This window comes from Dermacentor silvarum, chromosome 5 (genome assembly GCF_013339745.2).
Source record: "Dermacentor silvarum isolate Dsil-2018 chromosome 5, BIME_Dsil_1.4, whole genome shotgun sequence".
NCBI classification, from domain to species: domain Eukaryota; kingdom Metazoa; phylum Arthropoda; class Arachnida; order Ixodida; family Ixodidae; genus Dermacentor; species Dermacentor silvarum.
In genome coordinates this window covers 89439193-89466578 of record NC_051158.1, presented here as the reverse complement: position 1 = coordinate 89466578, position 27386 = coordinate 89439193, and the positions used below count along the sequence as shown (strand labels likewise).

At 45.6% G+C, this 27386-nt stretch overlaps 1 protein-coding gene across 1 annotated transcript; it reads right to left on the bottom strand.

Annotated features, from left to right (window-relative positions):
• LOC119452491 (cytochrome P450 3A28-like) lies at positions 1 to 27386 on the bottom strand. The gene is made up of 14 exons (XM_037714608.2): positions 27129 to 27386; positions 24397 to 24502; positions 20789 to 20841; positions 19697 to 19793; positions 17983 to 18108; positions 17169 to 17412; positions 16363 to 16493; positions 15145 to 15241; positions 14545 to 14611; positions 13716 to 13824; positions 13528 to 13616; positions 9920 to 10060; positions 9531 to 9699; positions 1 to 197 (listed from the first exon to the last, which is right to left on the bottom strand). The coding sequence occupies exons 1-14, from the start codon at positions 27176 to 27178 to the stop codon at positions 90 to 92; spliced, it is 1587 nt and encodes a 528-aa protein (XP_037570536.1). The 5' UTR covers positions 27179 to 27386; the 3' UTR covers positions 1 to 89.

Genomic DNA, 27386 nt, shown 5'->3' with positions numbered 1-27386 from the left:
TGAATTCCACCAGCCAGAATTAAGGTGTTTGCGATTTATTGGTTAATTGGTTACGTATTTGCAGGAGTGTTAGGTGGGGAAGCAAAGCTTTATTCTGTTCCAGGCTCGGGGTGAGAATCTGGGAGTCGAGTCAGTTTTATCCGCAGTCCTTTTCTCGGAAGCCCCAGCAGCGCCGTCGCTGTGTAAACGTTGTCGTCCTGCGTTGCAAAATTGCACGCGATATGAGTTCCTGCTATGACATAAACAGTTAGAAAGCATAAAAAGTAGGAAGGCTAGTCACTGGCGAGGCTTCAGAGTAAGTAGTTCGCTTGACAGTTTGTGCCGGGTGCGGTAAAAATTCATAACATAGGTAAAATGGCGCACTTAGAAAGCACCCTATTTTTCAGCATTTCTGAGTGATTTCTTTTTTTCGCTAAGTCATAACTTAGGCCCATATTCACAAAGAAACCTTAACTTAACGCTATAAGACGCACTTTTAAAGGATAAGGCAAAGATAAGTATGGGAAAAGGCTAAGGTGTTTTTCAAAGACATTCCTTATTGTGCGAAAAGGCAACCTTATGAAAAGCGACCGTGTCGTCATAAGGAGCGAGTCGGGGAGTGAGGCTAGGAAGGTTTCCAGAGCACAATCACTGATTTATTCAAATAAAAGTAGGTGCTTGCAACTGGAAACAGTAAACATAAAAAGCAGAGTCACATTATTGCCCGCTGTGCAAGAGCAATGTAAATAACGGCGAGCTTACGGTGTTGTGCATCTCTCGTTTGGCAACATATGTCGTAGTCATCGTCGTTCTTAGAGCGCAGCTCTTAGGCGCCAGTTCCTGCGTTTCGCGTCGGCCTCCATCGGCGTCGTCCCTCGGCGTAACCGAGCGAACGAGCACAGCAAAGGAGGAAAGAGCGAACGTGGAGAGCAGTGGGGGACGAAAGATGGCGATCGCGAAGAAAGCGCAAGCAGTAAAGCGGAGAAGGGTGCAGCGGAGGAACGATGAGGTGGAAAGTGGAGGAGGAGGGTATGGCGAAAGCTTGAGAAGATAAGCGTTGTGCCACGCAACCGTACAGCAACCACCGCCCAAAAGAGCAACACCAAAAAAATATCTGCGACAATTACGATACTCCCAAATGCGAAATTTGAGTGCAGCTTTATACGTGTTTTCATTTCGCGGAGCCCGTCGGCTCTGCGGCGACGACCGCTACGAGATGAAGCTGAAGTAGCGCGCCGTCGTCTTTTCACCGATACCATATATGGAAACAAAGCGCTGCATGAATGAATGTCTGTCTGCGGCGGCTGCTGTCAATAGCGCCCACGCATCACCCACGTGCTGCCTGTCGCGATCGCCCGATTATTGAGGAGTCGCGCCGCCCTCCGTTTGCAATGTGTTGCATGTGGCATATTGTCCGCGCCAGCTAATATATCGCGAAATGAAAACACGTATAAAGCTGCACTCAAAATTTGCATTTGGGGGCATCGTAATTGTCGCAGATATTTTTCTGTTGTTGCTGTTTTCTACGGAAGTTGTTGTACGGTTGCTGTTTTGTACCGTGCTGCATGGGTGCTGCGGGGCCATTCATAGCGAGCGGTTCATTGCCTCGATGGCTCCTTGGATGTGCCAGGGCTCAAGGTAGAGCCGCTTCAGTAGATTCTTCTCGGTCTCAAGAACGACGGCACCCATCAATAGGAATTCTTCGGTCCAAGCGACGACAGTGAGTTGACTGTCCAAGAGACGGGGATAGTTCCCGTGTTCTCGCAGGTGTTGGGGGAGTATTTTCTGATCCCTCACAAATTACGCAAGGTAATCACTGTAGGTTATTCTGTAAACGACGTCCTGCGGCTTCAGAATGAGCCACTGGTCTTTTGGCCTGGGGAGAAAACACCAATGCGTGGCGAAAGGCTCGTGTGCAACTTGGGATGCCCTCCTTTCGCAGCAAGTGTGCTCAACAGCACAGACAGTTTTTTTTCTCCCTGTTGTTGACAGTGGGGTTCTTCCTTTCTTTTCTGGCCGAGGAGCTGTAAAGCAGCTTCACGAGAGAAGCGCAATCGCCTGGGCTCAGAGCGAGTGGTAGCATGAAGAGAGAAGGTGGATAACAGCTCACTGCGAAACGACAGATGTGCTTAGAACCTCGCCGTCATTGCATACTTTCGTGGGATCACGATGGTCCCCAATTACACTCCGCATGAGTTCCACATGTGGATGCGCTTCGTGGGCGTAGGGTTCTCTTGAAAGAGCGACGAGATCGACGAGCTCGGCAGTGGTCGGCCTTGTGCCGAATAAGGCGCAAGGTATGCACGGTATGCGCCTTAAGGTATGCAAGGCTACCTTAACGAACGAAAATTTTTCGATGCGGTAAGGTTAAGTATCATGATCATAATAAAGTACCCTGATAAGTACCATGGTAAGTACCCTGATAAGTACCATGATAAGTACCCTGATCATGAGAAAGAAATTTCCAGAAGAATAAAATTGGGTTGGAGTGCATACGGCATGCATTGCCAAATCCTGACTGGGAGCTTACCACTGTCGTTGAAAAGAAAAGTGTACAATCATTGCATTCTACCGGTGCTAAGATATGGGGCAGAAACTTAGAGGTTAACAAAGAAGCTCGATAACAAGTTAAGGACCGCACAAAGAGCGATGGAACGAAAAATCGTAGGAGTAACGCTAAGAGACAGGAAGAGAGCGGTGTGGATCAGAGAACAAACGGGGGTAGACGATATTCTAGTTGATATTAAGCGGAAGAAATGGAGCTGGGCAGGCCATGTAATGCGTAGGATGGATAACCGGTGGACCATTAGGGTTACAGAATGGATACCAAGAGAAGGGAAGCGCAGTCGAGGACGGCAGAAAGTCAGGTGCGATGATGAGGTTAGGAAATTCGCAGGCGCAAGTTGGAATACGCTAGCGCAAGACAGGGGTAATTGGAGATCGCAGGGAGAGGCCTTCGTCCTGCAGTGGACATAAATATAGGCTGATCATGATGATGATGATGATGAAGGTTAAGTAAGGCTTGGGTTCAAGTATAAAATGTCTTTATGAAAAGCGTTAAGGCAGTGAAAAGGCAAGGAGGGCAGAACGTAGGTATAAGATTGGTTTGGGAATACATACGTTAGTTTCGGCCAGTTCAATATAGACCAACAAGCGCAGAAAACTACTAGAATATATCAGTTTCTCGTAACTATAACTGGGCCGAAACCGTCAGAATATCACTGAAAAAGTGAATCGAAAGCTTCCAGATAAGGTTACCTCGATCAGCTGCTGGGGACATTTATTGGTTAAATCTAATGGCTAATGCTGACATGACACATGTAGATTGTTTATCTTTTTCCCGTTGACCATTTTGCACCGTCTAACCAGTGTTACAATGTTACAACTGGGCTCAACACGCATTTCGTCCAATAAAAAGCTATATTCGTGGCTCATTCTGGCACTAACTGTTTCTACCTCGTCATTACAACGTGACATTATGATGCGGGTGGGTTTTGTGACGTTGCAATGGCTCCCGGATCGCCCCCGCTACAGTAAACGCTGAAATCGTGGCGGCGATGCACATTGTGCACGGGTATCGGCATCGGATCTCCAAATCAGCACCTTCGATGCATTGTCTCCGGGATTGACCCATTTTGATCCGACATACAGCTGCCTGCACTAAGTAGGCGCAAGTGCCAAAGAAAGTTGGGCTTCAAATATATCCGCCCTACAGCTGTTAGAAGTAAGCTGCTGCAATTTATGCGGAATGGGAACCCGTTCAAGGAGGTACGTGGAAAGTGAAAGACGACATATGCAGATTATTGCCACCGAACAACATTTCTGCATTAAAAATAATATTTTTTTCTTGTTTCATTGTAACTTGACGTACTGATGCGAATCATGGACGTCAACGTTTAATGTAGACCTTACTACAGGCCTTCAGCAGATAGCTATGCGCTTAATGACGTTCCAGAACGTCTATGTACCATCTCTACAACTGTTCAGAGAACTTGATCTGTTACCCTTCTTACTTTATTCTAAACTGAAAATTTACATCACTGCTAACAACGTTATTCGAAACGATCACCCGTTTCCGATAGGCCTATTCATTCCCTAACAGGAGCACTGTAAAAGCTAACAAAGAAAACATTTTATTCCAATAACCCGGAATGCCTACGGCCTGCGCTTATTACAGAATCACGGAGCTGAAATATTAATTTTTGTACCACCTAAAATAACAATGGCAAACCACGTCGTATTGACTTTAAAAAAGGTTTCACTTTTCGAAGATTGCAAGCTATACCTGTAACCTTTTACTTGATCAAAGTTTCACTTTTCGAAGATTGAAGATTTTAAGATTGACTTTTCCAAGACGACAATAAATATATTCTGTATTATTTTGTATTTGTTGCACGTTTACCGTTTTTATGCATAGCAGGTATTTTGTTTATCTTATCATTTTTTGAGCGATACAAGTATTGTCCTTGTTTCAAGTCTCTTTAAACCTTTTGTGACTTGCATACATGTTGATTTCATGTGTTATAGCTGCATGACCTTCGACATTGTTGTTCTTTTAATTTTTGCTGTTGCAAAATGTTCACTAACACGATCCTACCCTAGCCTCAACTATAGGCCAAACAATTTTATTGCGCACTGTGTATGTACGCTTTGAAGGAAATAAATCAAATGAAATGAAAACTTGCCACAGCAGGTGCTCTGCGAGAAGAAAGCGCGAATGGAACGCTGCGTGGAAAGGTTAATATTCAATTTAACTGCTCAAATGTCCAGCTTGGAGACACATCTGTGGAGCAAAATGTACATCCCTACGTTTCTTCTCTGAACACAAGATCGTCATATTTCTGATTATTTGCTTCGTGGCCTCTTTTGAGTGCAGAACGTTGCACACAATTTCCAACAACAGTCACCAGAGAAACATCTGGCGTTAATATATAGGAGCTCCAAATGCGGCCATTGTGCTAGCACGAAAATGAGGGTCGGCACATGGATTCGAGAAGAGAGGGAAAGCGAGGAGATGAAAAGCACGCAGGTCAATCAGACCAGAATCCGGTTTGCTGCCCTACATAAGGGCGAAGGGGGGAGGGGGGTGAGAATGAAAGAAGGAGAGAGTGAGCAATGTGCTCACGTGGGAGGACGCACAGCAGAAGTACAATCGGCGACTGAGGCCAGAGTTCTTGAAACACGGCACTAGCGCCCAAATCGCTTTGAGCGCCATCGATGGCCAGGGTGCAAGAGTTTTTGTTTCTTGCAAAAAATTTCTGCCTTAAAGCGAAGCATCGTTCGCCATGTAAAATTAGTGGCCGTATTAGTTTTATCGGCCGTATATACTTGTAAGCATAGGCACACTAACAAAATGAACAAGCATGGTGCCACGTGCGCACAAGTAAACATGAACATATCTCTCTCGATGACCGCGGAAACTCGCTGTCACAATGCTGGAGTTAGGAAGCGCAGCAGCAGTAGCGAGCGAATGGACCTCCATGAAGCGTCTCACATCAACGCGTGCGGCCCGGGCTGGCGCGCACGGCCGCCGGAGAACGCACCCCTCTTCTCTCCCTACCCTCACCCCGAAGAGTTGCGTGTGACGGAAGGCTTCCCTCCCTTGCGTGCGCGAGATTAAGCCGCGATTGCAGGCTCGTGCACCCTCGCAGGCAGCATACAGCGCGCGGCGACGATTTTATCGCCCTTGGAATTTATGCGGAACCTCACGGCGACGGCAGAAATACGCCTGGAGTCTCCATATCATTGCTCTGGAAATAAAATGTTGGAGTCCAGTCGGCCGAACACATGAATTTGCCGGAACTCCTTCAATCTGGCTTCAACCGACTTTCAGACTCTGCAAGTCGATGATTTTAACAAATTGCCACAATTTGCAATGATTTTCCAAACACATTTGGCGGAAAAGTTAAAAAATGTCGCAGTTTCGCCAGAAAGGCGAAGCATCAATTGCGATAGCAAATTGGTAGAGAGCTATTCGGAGTAGGGATAGTAGAGTAGTTTTATCGGCCGCATAAACGTGGACACATTCGCTTTCTAACTGAATTGACAAGCGTGGTGTCATCGCGCACAAGCAAACTGAATAGATCACACTGAATGACCGCAGACAACGACTGTCAAAACGCTGGCGCGGCCGCTGCAGCGGGCGAAGAATCGTGCGGTCTATCGCTTCAACGGAAACTGAGCGGCGAATGGACAGCGCATAAAGGTCAGAGCCGTGTGGAGACACGGCAGGGCTCGACTGGCGCGCGCGCTCGCTCGCTTCTTAAGAAGCGAGTGCGCGCGCCAGTCGAGCCCGGCCGTGGTGGAGATAAAGAGACGGTGCGGGCGACGGCTACCACAGCCAGTGCAAGCGTATTTTTTGGCAGAGTAGAAGCTGCTCCCCCAGTCCCTCCCGCGCTGCCTCCCCGCTTTTTTTTTTTTTTTTTTGCTTTCGCGTGGGAGATTGCGTTGCCAGTTCTCCTTGCGCTGGGTTGCAAGATAAGCATTTGGTGCCGTAGCACAGCGTCGCCCCGCCTCTCTCCCCCCCTTACCCCCACGGCCTTTTGGGCGACAATCGCGTTTGCTTTCCGCCGTGCGTTGGCTCTCCGTGATAGCGCGCGTCCCCCGCGCGCTTTTACTCGTACGGCGCGCGGCGACGATTTTATCGCCCTTGGAATCTATACGGAACCTGACGGCGACGGCGACGACGACGGCGACGCCGACGGCAGAAATCCTGTTGAAGTGTCCATATAATTGCTATCGCAATAAAAATTTTTCGCAGTTTCACCCGAAAGGCGAAGCACCCATTGCGATAGCAAATTAGTAGAGAGCTATACGGAGTAAGGATAGTAGCTTTATCAGCTGTATAAACTTGGACATGCTGCAGCACCAGCAATGCGCAGAACAGTTGTCGACGCCGTCGGCGTTTTTCCCGCGTTCGCACCAAACGCGTGCGGCCGGCGTTTTATTGCGATAGCAATTATATGGACACTCAAAAGCAGATTTCTGCCGTCGGCGACGGCGAGGTTCCGTATGACGTCATTTGGAGATGAAATCGTCGCCGCGCGCCGAACGCTGTATGTGCGAGTGAAAGGGCGCGAGGGGCGCGTCTTTCACGGGGAGTGAACGCACGGCGGAGAACAAACGCGCGTTCTGCGCCGTGCTCGCTTAAGGGCTGCAGAAGTAGGCGTCTCTTTTCTCCTTTACAATCACCATATATGTAGAGCAAACGCGCCTTCTTCGGACGCGCGAGAGGCCGTGGGGGAGGGGGAGGGAAGGGAGGCGACGTTTAGCTGCGGCACCAAGTGCCTATTTATATCAGAGGCTCCAGCAACAGTCACCAACGCCGCACGCATTTTGAGCTAACGCGGGCAAAACGCCGATGGCGTCGACAACAGTTCTGCGTGTTGTTGCTACCAAAGCCGCTCACCTTACTTCGTATGGCATTGCTGTGTTGCTATCGCATTCATTGCTTCGCCCTTAGGGCGAAACTGTGACATTTTTTATATAAAAAAGTGGTCGCAGTTTCACCTGAAAGGCGAAGCATCAATTGCGATAGCAAACTTGTAGAGAGCTATACGGAGTAATAATATTAGCTTTATCAGCTGTATAAACTTGGACATGCAGCAGCATGGGTAACACGCAGAACTGTTGCCGACGCCATCGGCGTTTTGCCTGCGTTCGCTCAAAATGCGTGCGGCGTTGGTGACTGTTGCCGGAGCCTGTGATATAAAAAAGTTGTCGCAGTTTCACCTGAAAGGTGAAGCATCAATTGCGATAGCAAATTTGTAGAGAGATATACGGAGTAATGATATTAGCTTTATCAGCTGTATAAACTTGGACATGCAGCAGCACCGGCAACGCGCCGAACTGTTGTCGACGCCGTCGGCATTTTGCCCGCGTTCGCTCAAAATGCGTGCGGCGTTGGTGACTGTTGCCGGAGCCTCTGATATAAATAGGCACTTGGTGCCGCAGCTAAACGTCGCCTCCCTTCCCTCCCCCTTCCCCCCCTCCCCCACGGCCTCTCGCGCATCGGAAGAAGGCGCGTTTGCTCTACATATATGGTGATTGTAAAGGAGGAAAGAGACGCCTACTTCTGCAGCCCTTAAGGAAGCACGGCGCAGAACGCGCGTTTGTTCTCCGCCGTGCGTTCACTCCCCGTGAAAGAGCGCGTCCCTCGCGCCCTTTCACTCGCACATACAGCGTTCGGCGGCGCGCGGCCACGATTTCATCTCCATTGACGTCATACGGAACCTCACGGCGACGGCGACGGCGACGCCGACGGCAGAAATCTGCTTTTGAGTGTCCATATAATTGCTATCGCAATAATAGGCACTTGGTGCCGCAGCTAAACGTCGCCTCCCCTCCCTCCCCCTCCCCCACGGCTTCTCGCGCGTCGGAAGAATGTGCGTTTGCTCTACATTTATGGTGATTGTAAAGGAGAAAAGAGACGCCTACTTCTGCAGCCCTTAAGCGAGCACGGCGCAGAACGCGCGTTTGTTCTCCGCCGTGCGTTCACTCCCCGTGAAAGACGCGCCCCTCGCGCCCTTTCACTCGCACATACAGCGTTCGGCGACGATTTCTTCTCCAAATGACGTCATACGGAACCTCACGGCGACGGCGACGGCGACGGCGACGGCGACGGCTACGGCGACGGCGACGGCGACGCCGACGGCAGAAATCTGCTTTTGAGTGTCCATATAATTGCTATCGCAATAATACGTATTTGGTGCCGCAGCTAAACGCCGCCTTCCCTCCCTCCCTCCCTCCCGTCCCCCCACAGCCTTTCGCGCGACGGAAAAAGTTGCGTTTGCTCTCTATATATGGAAAGGAGGAAAGAGACGCTTAATTCTGCAGCCCTTCAGGGAGCACGGCGCAGAACGCGCGTTTGCTCTCCGAAGTGCGTTCGCTCCCCGTGAAAGCGCGCGTCCCTCGCACCCTTTCACTCGCACATACCGCGTCCGGAGCGCGGCGACGATTTCATCGCCGTTGACGTCATACGGAACCTCACGGCGACGGCGACGCCGACGGCAGAAATCTGCTTTGGAGTGTCCATATAATTGCTATCGCAATAAAAGATTAGGCGCAATAACTGAAGCAACAAGATTGTCTTGAGACAGAAGCGCGCGCGAAAATTTGTCATAGCCGAACAATGCTGAGCGCCTGATTTCCTTCTTGCTATTTCGGTAAGCAACTTTAAAGGGAACAGAAATTTACTCTGGGAGGAGGGGCTTCGACGCCATTTTGCGAGGCTGTTTGAGGCGGGAAAAACATGGTACGACGTGGCCTGTGAGACGAAGCATGCCTCGGTGTAAAGCTTGCTGCTTCGTCGGAGGCGCGGAACCGTGCTCACAAAGGGTTGCAGGAAACGTCGTCTCTTCCTCTCCACAACCACTTTCTCTCTCTCGCCGTCTCCGGTAACTTCTACAAAATCGGTTGGACACTGTTGTTGATGCTACGATTCGTTGCATACGTCGCATCCCATGGTGAAGTGTACCGCGTGCCTTTGCTTAATTCACGAACGCATGTGGCCTTTGCGACAAGAGGCTTGTTTGGACAGCACAGTCACTTACGTTTGCAAGTTCTTCCGCTGGTAGCTCCAGGTTGTACCGAGACACAAGCATGGCGATAATCAATGCTATCTCCGTCTGGGCCAGTACCGTGGCTATGCACATCCGTGGACCGAGTCCGAAAGGCAGGTACGCAGTGGGCTTGATTGAGTCAGCGTTTTCGGGGCTGAATCTGTGTAGTCAGCAGAACAATTCACGAAACAAAAGTACAATTTAGAATCAAAATAAGCAGTCAAGTGCAATCTTTTTATTTGAGCCGGCGGAAATAACGTGTCGCCATAAATACAACCCTCATTCGCACTGCTGCGCAGTTTTAAGGATTACGAATTTGTTGAAACGCCTGTTATGGCGATGAGTGCAGCTAGTTGCTTTCCGTCCATTTTCTATCTTACCGATCTGGGTCAAACTTCTCTGGTTCTGGCCACAAGTTCGAGTCGTAGTGAATGTCTAGTGCTGGCACAAACACGTCGGTGCCCTTGGGTATTCTGAAATCTCCTTCGCAGTAATCTTCCACAGCCACTCGGCGCACCGACCTGGAAAAGCATAATAATTTTGGTATGATCTACATTCAGTATCTGCAATATTCAGATCAAACAAAGAATTATTTCACTTGCTATGTCGTCTTCTATAGACCAGTTTTTTTTTTTATAGCCCCGTTCCGAGAGTGTTAGCCGCGCCGCTACGAAAAGGGATCGCGTTTGAAACGGGGCGGTGACAAACAGTCGTCTAGCCTGCTTGAGGTATTCATGTGTGTTATACATGCTTTTCATTCTAGGAATTTTTGTATACATCACCTTAATATTTTATTTCTTCCTCAAAACTTGTCTATCTACCTTGTACCACTACCTGTGCTTGTCATGGACCCGGTGCTATCAATCTCTTTCCGTCTTTTTTTCCACCAATACTCTAAACGCCTCTTACTTATCCCGACTGCCGCCCGGTCGATGCTTATGTCCACTATAAATCCAAACGCTCTTTCTACTCTCCACACCAGGTGATGCCTTCCGGCGGCGACTACGAGAGACAGGTAGATAGTAGCTGTACTTGCGGTGCGTGTTCCCTGGTTGCGGTGATTTTACACCTATTCTTACCGCACATACTCAGCTGTTTGTTTTCTGCATGTTCTCAGAAGCGGAACGTGCATAGCCTATTCGTCCGGCGGTACTGTGCCCTTGTCAACTGCACCAACAACCAGCTAAAGAAGGCGCTGCGAATGCGACACGCCCTGCGACATACACGGAGACAACACGAGAAAGTTGCATTCTGCCATATTAAATGTGATCGCATTAAGGCAGACACACCTACCGGCCTTCAGAGACGACAAGACGGCTGCAGCACTTTCGGATACCGCCACTGCAGGAAACTAAGAACAGCAAACGCACTGCGACCCATTGTTGGCAGCGTCTTGCCCGCAGACCCCAAGCAGTACTCACATAATAATAATAATAATAATAATAATAATAATAATAATAATAATAATAATAATAATAATAATAATAATAATAATCAATCAATCAATCAATCAATCATTTATTTATCGTGCCCAGGAACAACCGTGAGGTCTGGGTGCTGGCGCACGTATACATAGAAAAAGAAATACAGCAGGGGAGTATCAGTGAAAAAAAACAATGAATAAAAATATCAATCTTGAAAAGAAAAGTGTACATACATGTAACCGAAGGCGCAAAATGCATACATAATAAAATGGAGAAGGGAAGTTGAACAATATGGTGAAACTAAGACACAACAACGGAAAGCTGAGAGCAGAACAAAGACAGAGAGTTGTGAAAAATATCAAGGTCATGAAAGTGGGCGTTATAAAGACTCTGTATTCTATGGACGGTTGAGTGTTGGTGGTGACAGGCAGCAACATGGAAAGGTCTGTGTTCTCTGGTGATTTTGCGCGGAATACGAAATGTGATACAACTGAGGAGTTCGGGGCACATGAGGATACCGTGAAGGAGTTTGAAAAGGAAAAGCAGGTCAGCACGATTACGGCGGCAGCGAAGTAAGGGCAATGGCAATAATCCAACAGTGCTAGAGCAGGGCCCAGAGTCCGTGTTTGCAAAGCGGTGATGATATATGCTTAGAAACTTTTTCTGGGCCCGATCTATAATGTCACTGTTGGATCTAGAAATGCCATTCCAGACGACCGACGCGTATTCGAGCTGAGGAAAACAGATTGTTGTGTACAACTTGCGGAACGGTGTAGGATAATTGAATTCTCTCGACAGTTTGCAAACAGAGCCAAGAGTGCGCATGCCCCGCATTGCAACGCGTTTAGTGTGAGCTGAAAAGTGTAAGGTTGTATCAAAAAGTACACCAAGATCATTGATCTCACGGACCTTACACAATGGTACAGAATCTACTGAATAAGAAAAAGAGATGCTTGCTGTTTTGCGGGTGAAAGTCATGACTTTGGTTTTAGCAGCATTCAAGGTGAGGTTATTATCTGTGCACCATTTAGAAAAAGAAAGCAGGTCAGACTGCAGGATGCGACAGTCATCAACAGTGTGAATTGCCTTAAAGATCTTTATGTCATCAGCATATAGGAGGAATGAAGAATGTCGAATGGCGGAAAGAACGTCATTAATAAAAATTAAAAAAAAAGGAGTGGTCCTAACACTGATCCTTGAGGAACGCCGCTGGTTACCATGTACGATGAAGACGTTTGGCCGTTGACGTCAACAAAACATGATCTACCAATAAGATAACTCCGCAATAGATTTACAATTGACGAGTCAACACCAAAGTGCGTAAGCTTGATGAGAAGCAGTGAGTGGCTTACCACATCAAAAGCTTTACTGAGGTCGCAATATATGGTGTCTACTTGCCCCATTTGAAGTACCGGCGCGGAGATATGTGTCATGAAGCTTGCGAGATTTGTGATAGTAGAGCGGCCGGTGAGGAATCCATGCTGATTCGGAATCAATGTGTTCTTCACAGTACAAGACAATACGTTGTGAAGAGCAAGCTCAAAAACCTTAGACGTGGCACAGAGAAGAGAAATCGGGCGATAATTTGAGACATCGGTTTTACAGCCAGACTTAAATACAGGAAAAACACGAGCAGTTTTCCACATGTGAGGGAAGGTGGAAGTATTCAGAGAGCTATTAAATATAGATGTCAAAACTGGGGCAAATATACCGCTGTACGCTTTTAAGATAATAATAATAATAATAATAATAATAATAATAATAATAATTAACATGGCGAACACTTAGAAGCGCTGGTAATTCTGGTCCTCTTTTCGTCTTTCTGTTCCCCCTTTCCTTTATTCCCAGTATAGGGTAGCAAACCGGACGCTGGTCTGGTTGACCTCCCTGCCTTTCCTCTCCTTGCTCCCTCTCTCTTTGGTCTATACCTAGTACAATTGTTTACAAAGGTTTACCGGCCACGGGATTTGCGAAAACTTCGAATTCCAGCAAAGCTTTGTCTTATAGTCTGGAATTCTAAAGCTTTAGTGTGCCGTAGCCTTTGCGACCTACCCAGTAATTCAATAAATAAGAAGTGGCATGCCTTATGAACAAAGCAGGAATGCACATATGCCGCCTAAATCACGTCATGTAAAATTTTCTCATCCGCTGTACATTAGCAATTCCAGCAGTTTCATTAAACGTCCGGGTCAGATATTATTGCGTATCTAAAGCATGATTACGAAGAAAACAATTCTAATCAACGGAGGCTTCTTAAAGCGAGGTTTGTTTTGCGAACAATTCCGCGATTAGACGTGGCGTCATTGTGGTCGTCTTCCTGGCCGTGGCCACAGTAGGCATATGTCTGTGCCAGTAGAAGTTAATATCTTTATGTCGTTCATTCGTGTTTGCGTTGTACTCATCTGTACGAAATACTTTTCAAATCTGTCATAGTCATCGGTGTCAAATGATGTAAATCGTCGTGTGCATAATTTCAGCTGGCCTTTCGGGCCAAAACTGAGCGTGGGTACCATGAATACATTTATAACTATATATGTGTGTTAGAAGAATTATTAGCAACTCACCCAGGTAGAGGTGGGTAAAGCCGGTGCGACTCAAGTATTACCTGGTTTAGGTACGTGAGAGATGATACGTCGTCAAATGTGAGAGCTTTCTGCGAAAACCAGAGAGGGAATTAGTGTTAACTCAGATATGCTTTGCCGCCCCACTGTCAAACAACAAAAGAACGACTATACGCGTGCACAAAGCTCACCTTGTTCTTCAATACCGCTCTTACTTCTTGTCTAACCTTCATCTGCGCAAGCTGGTGTTTCGCCAGAAGGTAAGACGTCATTGTTAAGCTGACAGCAACCACGTCGATGCTGTAAACAATTAAGAGAGAAAGCAGAATATTATTTAGTGAACCATGCGCACTTGACAGCCCTTTTTAATTGCAAGGAGCGTTGTATACACGTCGTCTTCGATTCAAGTTCCAGTTTTTCTATTGCGGAATATGAGTTCCTTGGTTGTACAAGGAGATCTTAGTTGCCGATTTAATGATGATAACCCCAAATCAAACTGCAGTGATCTCGGAGAAAACATTAGCTTCGGTAAGGAGGGAAACATTTTCCGACGGTTAAGGGCAAGAGAACAATTAAAGTAAAACAATCTCGATATATCTTAGTTGGCCCCTGTTTCAGCGTACAGGAGGTTTATGAAAGCACAATGCCGGAAACGTTATTAAGACATAATAATATGCGCTACCCATGCTTACAAAACGAACAAAAATATGCCAATTTCTACGTCCCTATCTCTCTCACTCATCCAAATGCGCGATTCACCGCGGGGCTGTTCATTCGCGCGGAGATACAGAGTGATGCCTGCATATTTTGCCACGTCACGAACTTCTCACGGGCTCAAGCCTAATTCGCTTAATTGTGAACAAGGCTCTCTTGTGGGAGCCAGAAATCCTTGTAAATTTTCACTAAGTGTATATTTTTTTCGTTCTTGGTCGATGTTCTCTTTTTTCAGCAAGCTTTATTGTATCAGGCAAAAGGCCAGGTTAAAACGTATACAACACGAAACTTGATAATGATTCTTACCTGGCGGTTAGAAAAAGACAGATATTTGTTTCTGTTCTCATAGATAAGTAGTTTTTACTGTTTGTACCTGTAACATTGCAAAACAGAACAGGTAAGTTTCGGTTCTGGTTATGTATGATGTTCGCCAGCCGCGTCGTTAGAGTTTGGAAGTGGTCGGGCTACGTAGGCGGAGCCACCGACATTGCCTGGGGGCTTCTGCCCTCGGGCCCTAGTTTCTCTGAACCAAAATATAGTTCTTGCCATGCCATGACGTGGCCGCGGAATACAGTTAGCATTTTATACCCATTAAAAATTCAACGTCTATCATTGTTTCTAATCAATGTGAATATTTCTTTTCAGAACATTGTAAGCACACTTGCTGCCTTAGGATGTAACGTGCTCCTGACATCCACATTTCGAGAGGAAGTCCTGCAGCACTACGCAATGTCAGTAACATATACAAGCAGTACGCTAACCTGCGCAATCACAAAAGCATGCTTGAGCACACGATTGTTTCAATGCAGATTTCCCAAGCAGAGGCAATAACTACCCTCTGTCTGTCTGTTCACCAAACTGTGGAGACCCTCCGAAACATTTAGCTACGAGCTAACTAGCACACACCTGCAGATCTTTGGGTATTCACATCTGAACTGCCATTTGCACGTCCGTGTTCGTCCTCTGAATTCAAAAGAAGCTGCAGCACGTCGCAGTAATTTACCTGAGAAAGTAAACAAGAGTGAAGAGTATGGATCGTCAATACAGTTTGTCATAGCGTTCTTTAGAAAAATTTTCTGCGCTGATATATATATTTTCACAATGCGACAGAGCGGGTTCGCTTGACATTTGGTTAGACGTAGTAATTTATAATTTCCTCTGTTGGAAAGGTATTTAACGACGTGTGCAATAGGCGCGTTATATCCCAAAAAGCACATGATATAGCACATGCTATAAACGAAAAACATTTTGAAGGATCATTGACATCATGAAGGTTCCTTTTATAAGCAGAGATATGCACAACTGACTTTCACATACATATATGGAGAGGCAAAACACTTGAGTGGGGACATATTAAGACGACCTATTGACGCGTATGAGAACTTGCCGAAGCTTTTGTCTGCTTTTTGTTTTCTTGCGTTTCACATTTTTATGCCGTGACTGTACATATAGAGACAGATTTGGTAACACTCTGACTGGACGCTCACACATTGCCGATACAGCCAGCTTTGACAATGCATATTGTTTAGCAGGATATGTCTCATTTCCGTGGTGCCCTGTGTTTCCGCAATGTTATTATTCTGACTCTCTTTACTTTTTCTATTTTTTTCGATTTCTTTGTATATTTTTTTCCTGTATGACAATACAAAATGGGCAGGCAAGTTCATAATGAGTTCTCTGAACTTGAGTCTCGAGTCCACTGCTGTGAATTTTTAAGGGACCACGTTTCATCTGGCGATAGCGATATCGATGGCGCTTTGGGATTTGTTCGAAACAATTAAATCCGTATGTCTGCCCAACTGTTATTTCGAACTATTCTTTAGATTTTGAAATAGGCTGCATTTGTTTAAATAACCGGAGGCCGAGCAGTTGGCGCCACTTCCGGTAAAGCTGCATCTGTCTGCAGTCAACAACACCCTCCGCTCTCTCCTCCACCTCAAATAACGGCACACGCCGTTATTATGGAGCGTTGTCCATGGACGTGTGTATCTCATTCGGATGTGTTTAGTTAGCCTTTCGCGTTCAAAAGTAGCGCGGCTACAAAATTATCGACCCGCTAGCCCCCTTCACCGCCAGCCAAAGTTTACTATATCACCACCTTCCCGTACCGCAATGGCAACTTACAGTTTTGCGGTGGCGACGGTGTTCGATGAAAGGGCGCATTTTTTCCACAAACTCTTCGGATGGAAGTCGTGTGAACATCTTCCGAACAAAGAGAACTAGGTTGTGAAGCCACGGAGTGTTTGGCAGTATATCTGTGGGAAAAGGAAATTTGGTTTACGTACTTTGCCTGCAATTCAAAATGAAGCGTATAAAGACACGCTCGTGAACTAAAGGGTCAGGTTGCACACAATTGGCGAATTTTCCACTATCTGGTTTGCTAAAGCTTCAAAACACGCATGGTTTTATCTTTTCATGGCAAATCGTGCATGCGGAGAAATAGGCACTTCGGTATACGCAGAGGACAGGCCTGTTTTTTTTTTTCGCGCAACGCGAAACACCTACTGGTTGGGCACACAAATCCCACCAGCAATTGGAGTTGGCAGCTGCGCAAATTCAGGCAGTTCACAGGGCATGTTATATGCCCACTGCTAAGCATTTATAAAAGACCGACCTCAGGACCGAAAACCTGCTCTAAAACGAGCCAACACTGTTTCAGTTCTGCAAGGAAGGATCATCCCCATAACTTTTAGTACTTTTAGTCCTGGCCGAACAGCGTAATATTATACAAAACGTCTTAAACTCAGCCGAACATTGTCTGCTTTCCAACATATAATGTAGTAGCTATAGTATAATGTAGGGGATGGCTGACACGAGACAACTCTTTTTGTTTTTAGTCGACGCACAACACCGCAGCATTTCTCAAAACTTTTCTTAACAGCTCCCAAAAAAATCGTTGGAATCTCTGAAGATGCCTGACACCAACTTACTGAAAAGAAACAAGAAGAATCCGTTGAACTGGCCTATGTTCTTGCGTGCGAAGTGGACGAGAGCGCGAGCCCTTTCATCACCTCGTTGCACGTTCGAGTTTATGCCGGCGCAGAACCGCAGTGAAATGTCGGCCGCCAGGTCAACGAATGGCTTGAACAGCTCGACGCTCGAACCCTGGCGGCTCGTGAGTTCGTCGACGATGTCAAAGAAACGACACGTGCACGCACTCATCATGGGCACCGTCTGAAGCAGGTATGGCAAGCATGCAAGAGACGAAACAAATGCAACACAACTTCGGTTTCTGGCGGCGTTTAACGCCGCATGCGTGGAATAAACGTGAAGTGCGGAAATCAACTTAAAAGTTGCTGCTACTCCGAACCTCTGTTTGCTGCTTATGTGCTGACAGACGAGAAATGTAGATGGCCAATGTGTAATGAACAGGACAACTACACACGTTATCTGCGACATCCCTGACCGTCCAGCATGTAAACTGGACAATAAATTGATTTGACTTGATTTGATCCCTGTTGGTCTCACGTAATAACAACTTCCTGTATTGCTAATGATTTAAGCCACGCGATGTATCAATGAGATTTCTTTGAACTAAAAAGGAATAAACGTACCTCGCCAAACAAACAGAAAAAGCACTACCTTTATTTACCCTGTGGTTGAATATTCTTCTTCGTTTTGATGAAGATTGAATGAGTAAAAACCACATGTTCTGGCTATGAAATTGCGTAACGGTCAACTACCTACATCGGTAGCTCAGGCTAATCTCGAGTGCTTGCGAGGCAAGGAAGCATAATGTACTACCTGTTTCACATTGGTCTTCTTGAAAGCGGGAGACACAATGCTTCTCAGCTGCCGCCACTCTTCGCCAGAGAGTCTTGTTAGCCGAAGCTTGTTGAATGGAAGGTTCTTGGAAGCCACCACCATTATCTTTAAGGAACCAAATGGAAAATGGCTAGGGGCTGCAAGGAACTCAGAATCCGGAATTCAGACGCCGGTTTTATGGGAACTATAAAACATAGTAGCCCCGCATGACTGGTGGAATTGATATCATACGCTAGCGTTAAAGGGACACCAAAGGCAAATAAAAAGTCAAGCTAAAGTGATAGAGTAATGCACTAGAACGTCTAGGGTGTCAATATAATCGCGAACAGAACTTTAGTAATCGAGAAATTGAGGTAAATGCAGGACATGATAAGAGACTCCCCAGGGACATTCAGGTACTTACCCGATGTCGAAGGCACTCCTCAAAAATATTATGTCGCTAGTACTCAACCACTTGGACTAAAAAGAAAGACAATTTCCTTGGATTACTAGACGTAAGAAAATGCTACTTCTCTACTTCTATTAGATTCTTTGAAAAAATAACTTTTTGGTGTCACCTTGATAACGACATGAGTGGTGTAAAGGTTTCGTTTTCGATCGACTGTGCGCCGCGCGCTTTCGAGTTTCAGTAGTTCCAATATCGCGGAGTGCTGCGGTGTGTAGCTAAACTCGCACTTGAAATTGCAAGCAGCAAAGAGTTCCACGTCCATGTGATGTCGCGGGATGCCCGAACGGTCCGCGCGACAGCACGTCCAGACGGTGACCAGCTTCGTCGCCCAACGTCGCATTGCTGGAGTCCTCTCTGCTTTCGCGCTCAGGTGAGCCGGTGTCGAGGCCGCCGTCGTAGTACAGAACGACGCCGGCAGCGCGAGCCCTCAGCAGCATGTCACGCTCATCGGAGCTTAAATCGCTGAAATCTAGCACAGCGTCCCGAGCCAATGTGCCGTTGTCGGCGTCGTCCACAAGGTCCATTGCGACGACCGTCGGCGATCATCATGTTTACAATTCGGCGCACGTTTTTCCTTCCGCTTTCGCACTCCCGTCGGCGTTGTCTTGACTCTGTTTCTGCCCGTGCGTCTGTGTTTTCCGCAAAATCTGCGGGCGGCGTTTTACTCACCGGCGGCACAACGTCACTATGAGACCATAACGTCACCATTCCTCACTCGGGATGGCGGGCGATTTGAATGGCGCTAGAGGTACGAGGACGCTTCAGGCGCGAATTTTCTCATAAAATAAGTATTTTCTTGACACTAAACAACCGCTTCGAGGTTTCTGTGATCGTATTTTAACATTGCCCGTTGACTTAATATTTGCCTTTAGTGTCGCGTTAACACAGTAGGTCCACTGACTCCTTGAGCGCTTGATCAATATACGATCATTACAAAATCACGATTTAAATCAATAACTAAAAGGATAACTAAAAATTGTAGTGCTTTGAATTGAAGTGAGAACCTATTGAAATATCAGCTATAACATTTGTAAGGATGGTAGCTACACTTGCGCAAATCGGACCCTAATTATTATTTGATTTAGTTCATGATAACGCTACCATAAATGACTCCGACATAATATATTGCAAATAGCTAGTAACAATATCATGTGCAAAAATTGTATTAATAAATTTTTCTTTTAGCACCTTCCTCTGTGCTTCATCACTACCCGATTGTCTTGCCATAGGCATACACTTTCTCACCTGTCTTCCAGAGAACGACTTGAAATTCGTAACGAAGACTTTCTCGATGAGGTTAGCATCACGCAGGACTATGCCGGGCATGATACCGTTGAAATACCTGCAATACGATGCGTTCATAAACGCGTGTTTTAATTTAAAATGGAGAAAACATCATAAGAAGAACACACAATTTCCATTGGACATTGCAGCTCAAGACAACATCTCTGATTCAGAAATAAAAGAAGGTTTTTGTGCTATTCTGAGCGGAGTTTTTCAAGCCTTCAACATTTGAAGAAGCGAGACCATAAAAATGTCGCTGGTCAGATTGTGCAAGTGACAAAACTTCTACAATGTTCAACAGTATTCAAACGATGGATGTCCTAGAACCAATGCCCTGGCTAGGGGACATGTCCTTGTCTGAACCTTCTCGGTTTTGTGAATCCCAGATGCAGACAAATCCCTTTGTCAATATGGTGGCATCAGATAAATCCCTTCTTCGACCTCTGTTGAACACCTCAAGTCTCCTTCTTCCTGTATACCTATGTGTCGTTTAAACGTCTACAATGTCTTTAACGAGCCGACATTAAGTGAGATTCTGTAGTCACTTCACAAGCTAATGCTGGGAAATCAGCTAGATCTGATCAAACACATTATTGATCAATGTCTTTGAGGACGAGTGAAAGATCTCAACGCCAAGTATGAAAAGAGCTTTCAGACGTAGAAAAGCTCTTCAGGGCTAATATCGTTGGAAACAGGACAGAACCGCGAAGGCAACAAGAAATGCATTTCTAATAAGTGCATGAAAAACCTTCTCACGCGTTCCACGCATTCATACGCGAACACATCCTGTTGAGTTGCGTTTTTTGCTCATTTTTCAACCTCGAGCCGCTTAGATGCTATATAAACAGAAAGGGTTCGTCAAGCATGAAGAGCAATCTTGGGTATTGATGACAAGGGTGTCTGACGTTTGTTATTTGCACATAGGGGCTGACGCGTTTCTTTCTCTTTTCCCCGATATCTTATGCTCGAAAGATTGCGTGCTAGGTTTTTTTTCTGTCAATTTAAGGAATCGTGAAATTTTCGCGAAATGTCCGAGATAGACCAAGTTATTACCCGACAATGTCTCCGTACTTCTGCAGCCAGTCATGACAGGTTGGAGCAAGACCCTGAAAGGAAAATTTTTTTGTTCTAATCAGCTCATTCGTTGATGTTTTTCAAACTTCAGGACCGCTCAGGTCCAAAAATGTGTTAAATCATAACACTATATCTTCGCGTAGAGTGGCTGCCATAAATATATCCGCTAATACTAGGCTATCGTATCAATTAGTGATTAGTCAAACTTCCATCGCTCGACATAAATAGGTGCTATGTGACCTCCGCAGAAAATATTTAACTGTCTTTACACATTTTATTGTGTAAAAAAAGCAAGGAGACAAAGATGCACAGCCGGTGTAAAAATAAACCTATCACAGACAGATAGCTTCAATTAGCTGTTTCAATGATTTCTTTGTCGTATAAAAATGTCTCTCAGGCTTATTTTCCTTTATGATTATTTATTACTTTTCATAACAGAGCATTGTTTCTAGCACAATAAGCTACAGTGTGTTTTGAAATGGAGGCGAAGAACATTTCCCTGACGAGCAAGCTATTACACTTTCACGTTGTTATGCATTGTCGCTTGAGGGGCTCCTCTGGTATTCTGCAGAAATGAACACATAACATAGACGGGGAATTAAACACAGCTGTCGGGACCTGCGAAATGATCTGGCATATTTTTTTTCCCATTATGTCACGATTTCACACGCCTCGTGTTCACTAGTGACATCGTCAGAAGCGCTGCGGGTATCTTTGTTTCTCTGCATGAGTTAATGCGCTTCAAGAAAGCACGCACAAGAAGCGATACATCACACTTGTCAACCGCGACACACTCTTTTTCAACAAAGGCACAATGCAATGCCATAATTAATTTTACGCTGTTTAATCTTTACTTTTCTTTCTATATTCCCGACCAGAGAATGTTCGCATCAACGCATAATCGGTACAACAGCCAAATGTGAGCTTTTCAATGAGAGAGCTTGCGCAACTCGCTCATGAATAACCTCACATTTTGTGGTTATCATCATCATCATCATCATCAGCCTATATTTATGTCCACTGCAGGACGAAGGCCTCTCCCTGCGATCCCCAATTACCCCTGTCTTGCGCTAGCGTATTCCAACTTGCGCCTGCAAATTTCCTAACCTCATCATCCCACCTGACTTTCTGCCGTCCTCGACTGCGCTTCCCTTCTCTTGGTATCCATTCTGTAACCCTAATGGTCCACCGGTTATCCATCCTACGCATTACATGGCCTGCCCAGCTCCATTTCTTCCGCTTAATGTCAACTAGAATATCGTCTACCCCCGTTTGTTCTCTGATCCACACCGCTCTCTTCCTGTCTCTTAACGTTAGGCCTAACATTTTTCGTTCCATTGCTCTTTGTGCGGTCCTTAACTTGTTCTCGAGCTTCTTTGTTAACCTCCAAGTTTCTGCCCCGTATGTTAGCACCGGTAGAATGCAATGATTGTACACTTTTCTTTTCAACGACAGTGGTAATCTCCCAGTCAGGATTTGGCAATGCCTGCCGTATGCACTCCAACCCAATTTTATTCTTCTGTAAATTTCTTTCTCATGATCAGGGTCCCCTGTGAGTAATTGACCTAGATAAACATATTCCTTTACAGACTGTAGAGGCTGACTGGCGATCCTGAATTCTTGTTCCCTTGCCAGGCTATTGAACATTATCTTTGTCTTCTGCATATTCATCTTCAACCCAATTCTTGCACTTTCTCGATGAAGGTCCTCAATCATTTGTTGTAATTCCTCTCCATTGTTGCTCAATAGGACAATGTCATCTGCAAACCGAAGGTTGCTGAGATATTCTCCATCGATCCTCACTCCTAATCCTTCCCAGTCTAAGAGCTTGAATACTTCTTCTAAGCATGCAGTGAATAGCATTGGAGAGATTGTGTCTCCTTGCCTGACCCCTTTCTTGATAGGTATCTTTCTACTTTTCTTGTGGAGAACCAAGGTAGCTGTGGAATCCTTGTAGATATTTGCCAAGATATTCACGTATGCCTCCTCCACTCCTTGATTACGCAATGCCTCTATGACTGCTGATATCTCTACTGAATCGAATGCCTTTTCATAATCTATGAAAGCCATATAGAGAGGTTGATTGTACTCCGCAGATTTCTCGATTACCTGATTGATGGCATGGATATGGTCCATCGTAGAATATCCCTTCCTGAAGCCAGCCTGTTCTCTTGGTTGACTGAAGTCAAGTGTTGTCCTGATTCTATTGGAAATTATCTTGGTGAATATTTTATACAATACTGAAAGCAAGCTAATGGGTCTGTAATTCTTCAATTCTTTAACGTCTCCCTTCTTATGGATAAGTATAATGTTGGCATTCTTCCAGCTCTCTGGTACACTTGAAGTTGTGGTTATACCGATAACGAATTGATGCGCACATTCTCTGGTCATACAGGCACACCCAGCTCAACCTGCTCAACCAAGCGAGCAGGGCAGCTAAGGCCGCTGGACTCCTGGACTGAGGGTGCCGCCCACTGCACAGCAGAAGAACTACCTTCGCTCGTGTGCTCTTTTTTATAAAGTTTACTATCTCTCTCTCTGTCTCACAATCAGCGAGTTTATCTAGCACCAATTTCTTTCAGTGTTCATCCTCTCGGAAAGAATTGGCTATTTCCTAGGAACGCAGATAAGGTTTTCTATCTAGGCTGTTTCCTATCTTCACAATTATTTTCAATCTCAGCCAACGATCAACCATAAGTTGTTTCTGACGACGTTGACTTGACCCACCAGCTTGCAATCTAACTCAATGTATTTATTTATACCGATGGGGAACATGTAAGCGTTATTCAAGCAATGTTCTTGCCTGCTCAGTAACTGGCACTGGAGTTCCGCTGCTAAGCACGAGGCCATTATCAAATCCGAACAGTGGTGGCATCATTTTATAGCACGGAATGGCAAGCACTCCCCGTGCTGTCATTCCTCCACAGTTTGAGGAAGCCCGCTCGTTGAATCAATCAAATGTTGTTCACTATGATTTTCCTTATAGCTGAGATTGCAGGGGGATGACGTTCATTGGCATCAATTGTTATTATTATTATTAATAGGCTGCATAAGTTTACTTACACGTACTAGTACTAACTTTACTCAGCTCTCACCGAGTAAAATGTCGAAAAGTGAGTTGCAAAACCCGCCATGAACAGTTTAGTTCAAGAAGTTTCGAAGCTTCATTGCGACGGTAAATAAACACTGAATACATTTTTCAGCGTTTACCCTTATAGCATAAAGACACAACTTTATAGCTTCCTTAAGGACATGTGGTCAGTGTACCATTAGTGCTTTGCACAAGAGCTACTCCAACGCATTGCATTTCCTGGTCAACAAAATTCGATAACGCAGGCTCTTCAGCTGCTCCATAATTTCCACACTCATGTGCATTGTGGGCATATACTATGTCTCAGTTACTTGCCTTTCTTTGTTTTTGCTCGCACAGGCACATCTCTAACACTTCGCGGATTGCCCATGCCTCCCAATTAGCCCTCCGTTATTCCCAACCAAGATGATCAAAAAATTTCCTTTGAAAACATACGCATTATGACAACAATATTAAAAAGGAACTAGAGAACGCGCATCGCCGTTTGCACTTATACCTTTTTCCAAATGATGTACATATTTCCCCACAGGAGGTTTGGTTCCGGTCCCGGTATTCCAAGCTTTTTCATCAGTGAAAATGTCCTCCTGCGCCATGTGTAAAGCCTAGAAGCATTCGGAAAGCGTGAGATTGCTGGAGGGGAGCCATGTTGTTAGATTAAGGAACGGACAGGAAGAAGTGGCGGGGGGGGGGGGGGGGGGCCCATGACGGGTGCTTGCAGCCTTCCCCTTGGCCTTCTCTGTCATAATAAACATTCTTAACAATTTGGCGCCGTTAGTTCTTGACAAATAAAGTGGAAAACGCAGACCGCTTATTATTAAGCCGTCACTGGCTGATTCTACTCGTATGGTAAAAAGCAGAACATTTACGGGCAAATAAGAAAAAGATGCCGAGTGGTAGCAGATATTTCCCAATGTGTCATAGTCTCCAAACGTACCCCACCGAGGATGCTATTATGGATATCGTCATATGCAGCCATATTGTGAAATTTTGTAATAGTGGCATTCTGAGCCAATCAGAGGCGCCGTAAAAGCTCTCTTTAATTATCAAAGCTGATAAGGTCACAGCAACGAAGCAAGAAGCCACGGAAGCAAGCTTTTCCTAGGCAGCTGAATGGTGTGCACTTGTGCATATAACACCCTTCCGGCTTGCTATGCAGAGCGTTGTACCTACTCGACATTTCACGAAATATTTGATCGACTAAAAATTTCAGGATGAGATACATGAGATAGTGGAAATTTGGGCTTGTTGGTTCATGATCTCCGGGTTGTATAGCGGAGAGTGAACGACCACTAAACGAAGGAAGGACCAGAAGACACACTTAGTGGAAACTACCAAGAAATGTTTATAGTTTCAGCGCACAAATTTTTATACTCGCACAACGTCACCAGGTATGCGCGAATGATTACTTCCTAAGGAAAACAAGTTCCTTATTGGAAAGGTTCACATATGCGGTGCTTATGCACTCGCGACCTAACCTCAAAACATTTTCAGCCTCACTAACTTCTCTTGTGAGCTTGTCGTGCATGAAGCGTACAATGGTGCGTGCGCTGAACAATGCTTCACATCCACAGGATTTGTTCACACGCGCCTTAACATCCATCATGTGGTTTTGATGCTTGTTTTGTGTTTTTTTGTTATTTTGAAAACGAGTGCTGAGCTGTATGCTGTATTCCTGATTTCAAAGGAGGTGCTGTTTGTATTAAATTTTTAGAGTGGCGTTTTTTGTTTATGCCAGCGACACGAAAGTTTCCTTGGCTGGTAGAGGTATACAGCTTCGGTGTAAAACACTTACGCTACCCGACGATGCTGTCCAACACCACATTTTGAACAGATGTGGCACACGAGCGTGTGAAGCATGTGGCAATTACCGTAACACACTCCATAGTGACTTGGAATGCCACGGGACCCTCTGCTCTATAAACGTTTGAATTCGCTCGAAAATCCCTCCCTCCCTTCCTTACATCTGGAAGAGCTGGACCACTCCAACGCAAGAGCTTCACACTACACTGTGGCCAATGCAGGTAGCTCACATCAAACACAATATTTGATCCCAACAAATGGTCTGAACGTCAAGACCTGGAACTCAAAGGGACTCGAACAGCGAGGACTCGACATAAGAATCGCTGTGAAATTCTCTCTCTTCAATAACATTGCACGCTAAGTATGAAACGAATTGTACATAGTTGTGTTAGCAGGCCGGTCAACCCCAACCCCAGTAAGAACGTCTTGTTCTCTGATTCTATTTCCAGACAAGGGTAATTTTTTCTGCAAATACGAAGTTTGTTTTTGAAAAAGCTGTATGCGTGTTAGGCGGCAATGAATTGGACAGAAATATTACCTCTAACAAAGGAAGTTCCACTCCTCTCATCTGGGTAAGAAAATTGGTTAAGACCGAAAACAGGGAGATCTTCGCCCGCAAGGCCTGGTGCAGTGCTATTTTGCAATTCAGGCTGCGCTTTTTGTCTGCGCGCTGTTGTAGTCGGTCCTCAAAACTATGCAAATGCAACAGCGTGCAGCTGGGGGGGGGGGGGGAGAGGAAGGGGGGATGCTTTCGCCGTCATCTCACCTCCACATATGCTCAATGTTCGCACTACGCAACAGACAAACGTATCTTTTGCGAAGTCAACTTTTGAACCGAGTAACTAACAACATATGACTATGTCTTTATAGTCCTATAAGTCTTCCTTAGTCATCCGTTGTTCAGTTCAGCTGTTCAAAATTCACCGTATAACTATGAAGAGTAGACTAATTAGCTCACCTAAACACTATTCTGACGTAACTTTTTGTAAGCATTACCTCCCCCCCCCCCCCCGCCCACATTCCCCCATCACTGTTTAGCGACGAAGCGCTAAGCGTTTCCTCGTTTTGCAGTCCAATTTCATTTCTTACACTATAATGGTGTCAGGTGCCGGTGCATCGTGATAGCAGTCATCTTACTTCCCAACGAAGTGGCCAATGATAAACGTTTCTGAGGCAGAGAAAGTTTGTTAAGTCAACCTTTCAGTACATATTCACAAAACATTGTCAGCTATTCAGTCGCTCGCAATAATATACGTAGGCTGACAATGATAACGAACGCAACATTAGCACAGGTTGCCAGCCATTAGGTACCTTACGAACGGGAAGATTTGTGTTTCAAACACCCGATTTTGAAACGCTGACGTTTTATAAAATCTCATATCGCCGCTCTCCCGCTTACAAGCAAGACCTAGAGGTGTTCGCACTTACCACCAGATTCCGGCAAATGTGACAAAAGTGAGGAGTGAAGATAGATACATGTCTCTGCAATGTCTTGTGGAATCAGTTAAACTATCAATTTATCCAATTATTCACTGCTGCGGCAACAGGAGGCTACAATTCCAAACACAGAGACTCCAAATAGAAAACCTTTCGCTTTCCAATTAGTGAACTTGCTTGCCAGAACGCTTAAACAAGGTATAGAGCTGTGCTTAGTTTCAGGTGTGCTCGTTTACCAGACCTTTTCCG

Coding starts and splice junctions, on each gene's coding strand:
- LOC119452491 (XM_037714608.2), bottom strand. CDS start 27,178: ATGTATCTATCTTCACTCCTCACTTTTGTCACATTTGCCGGAATCTGG. Junction 24,503..27,128: donor ACATTTGCCGGAATCTGGTG/GTAAGTGCGAAC, acceptor GAATGCTTCTAG/GCTTTACACATGGCGCAGGA. Junction 13,825..14,544: donor TGTCTTTTTCTAACCGCCAG/GTAAGAATCATT, acceptor AATTGTTTACAG/CATCGACGTGGTTGCTGTCA.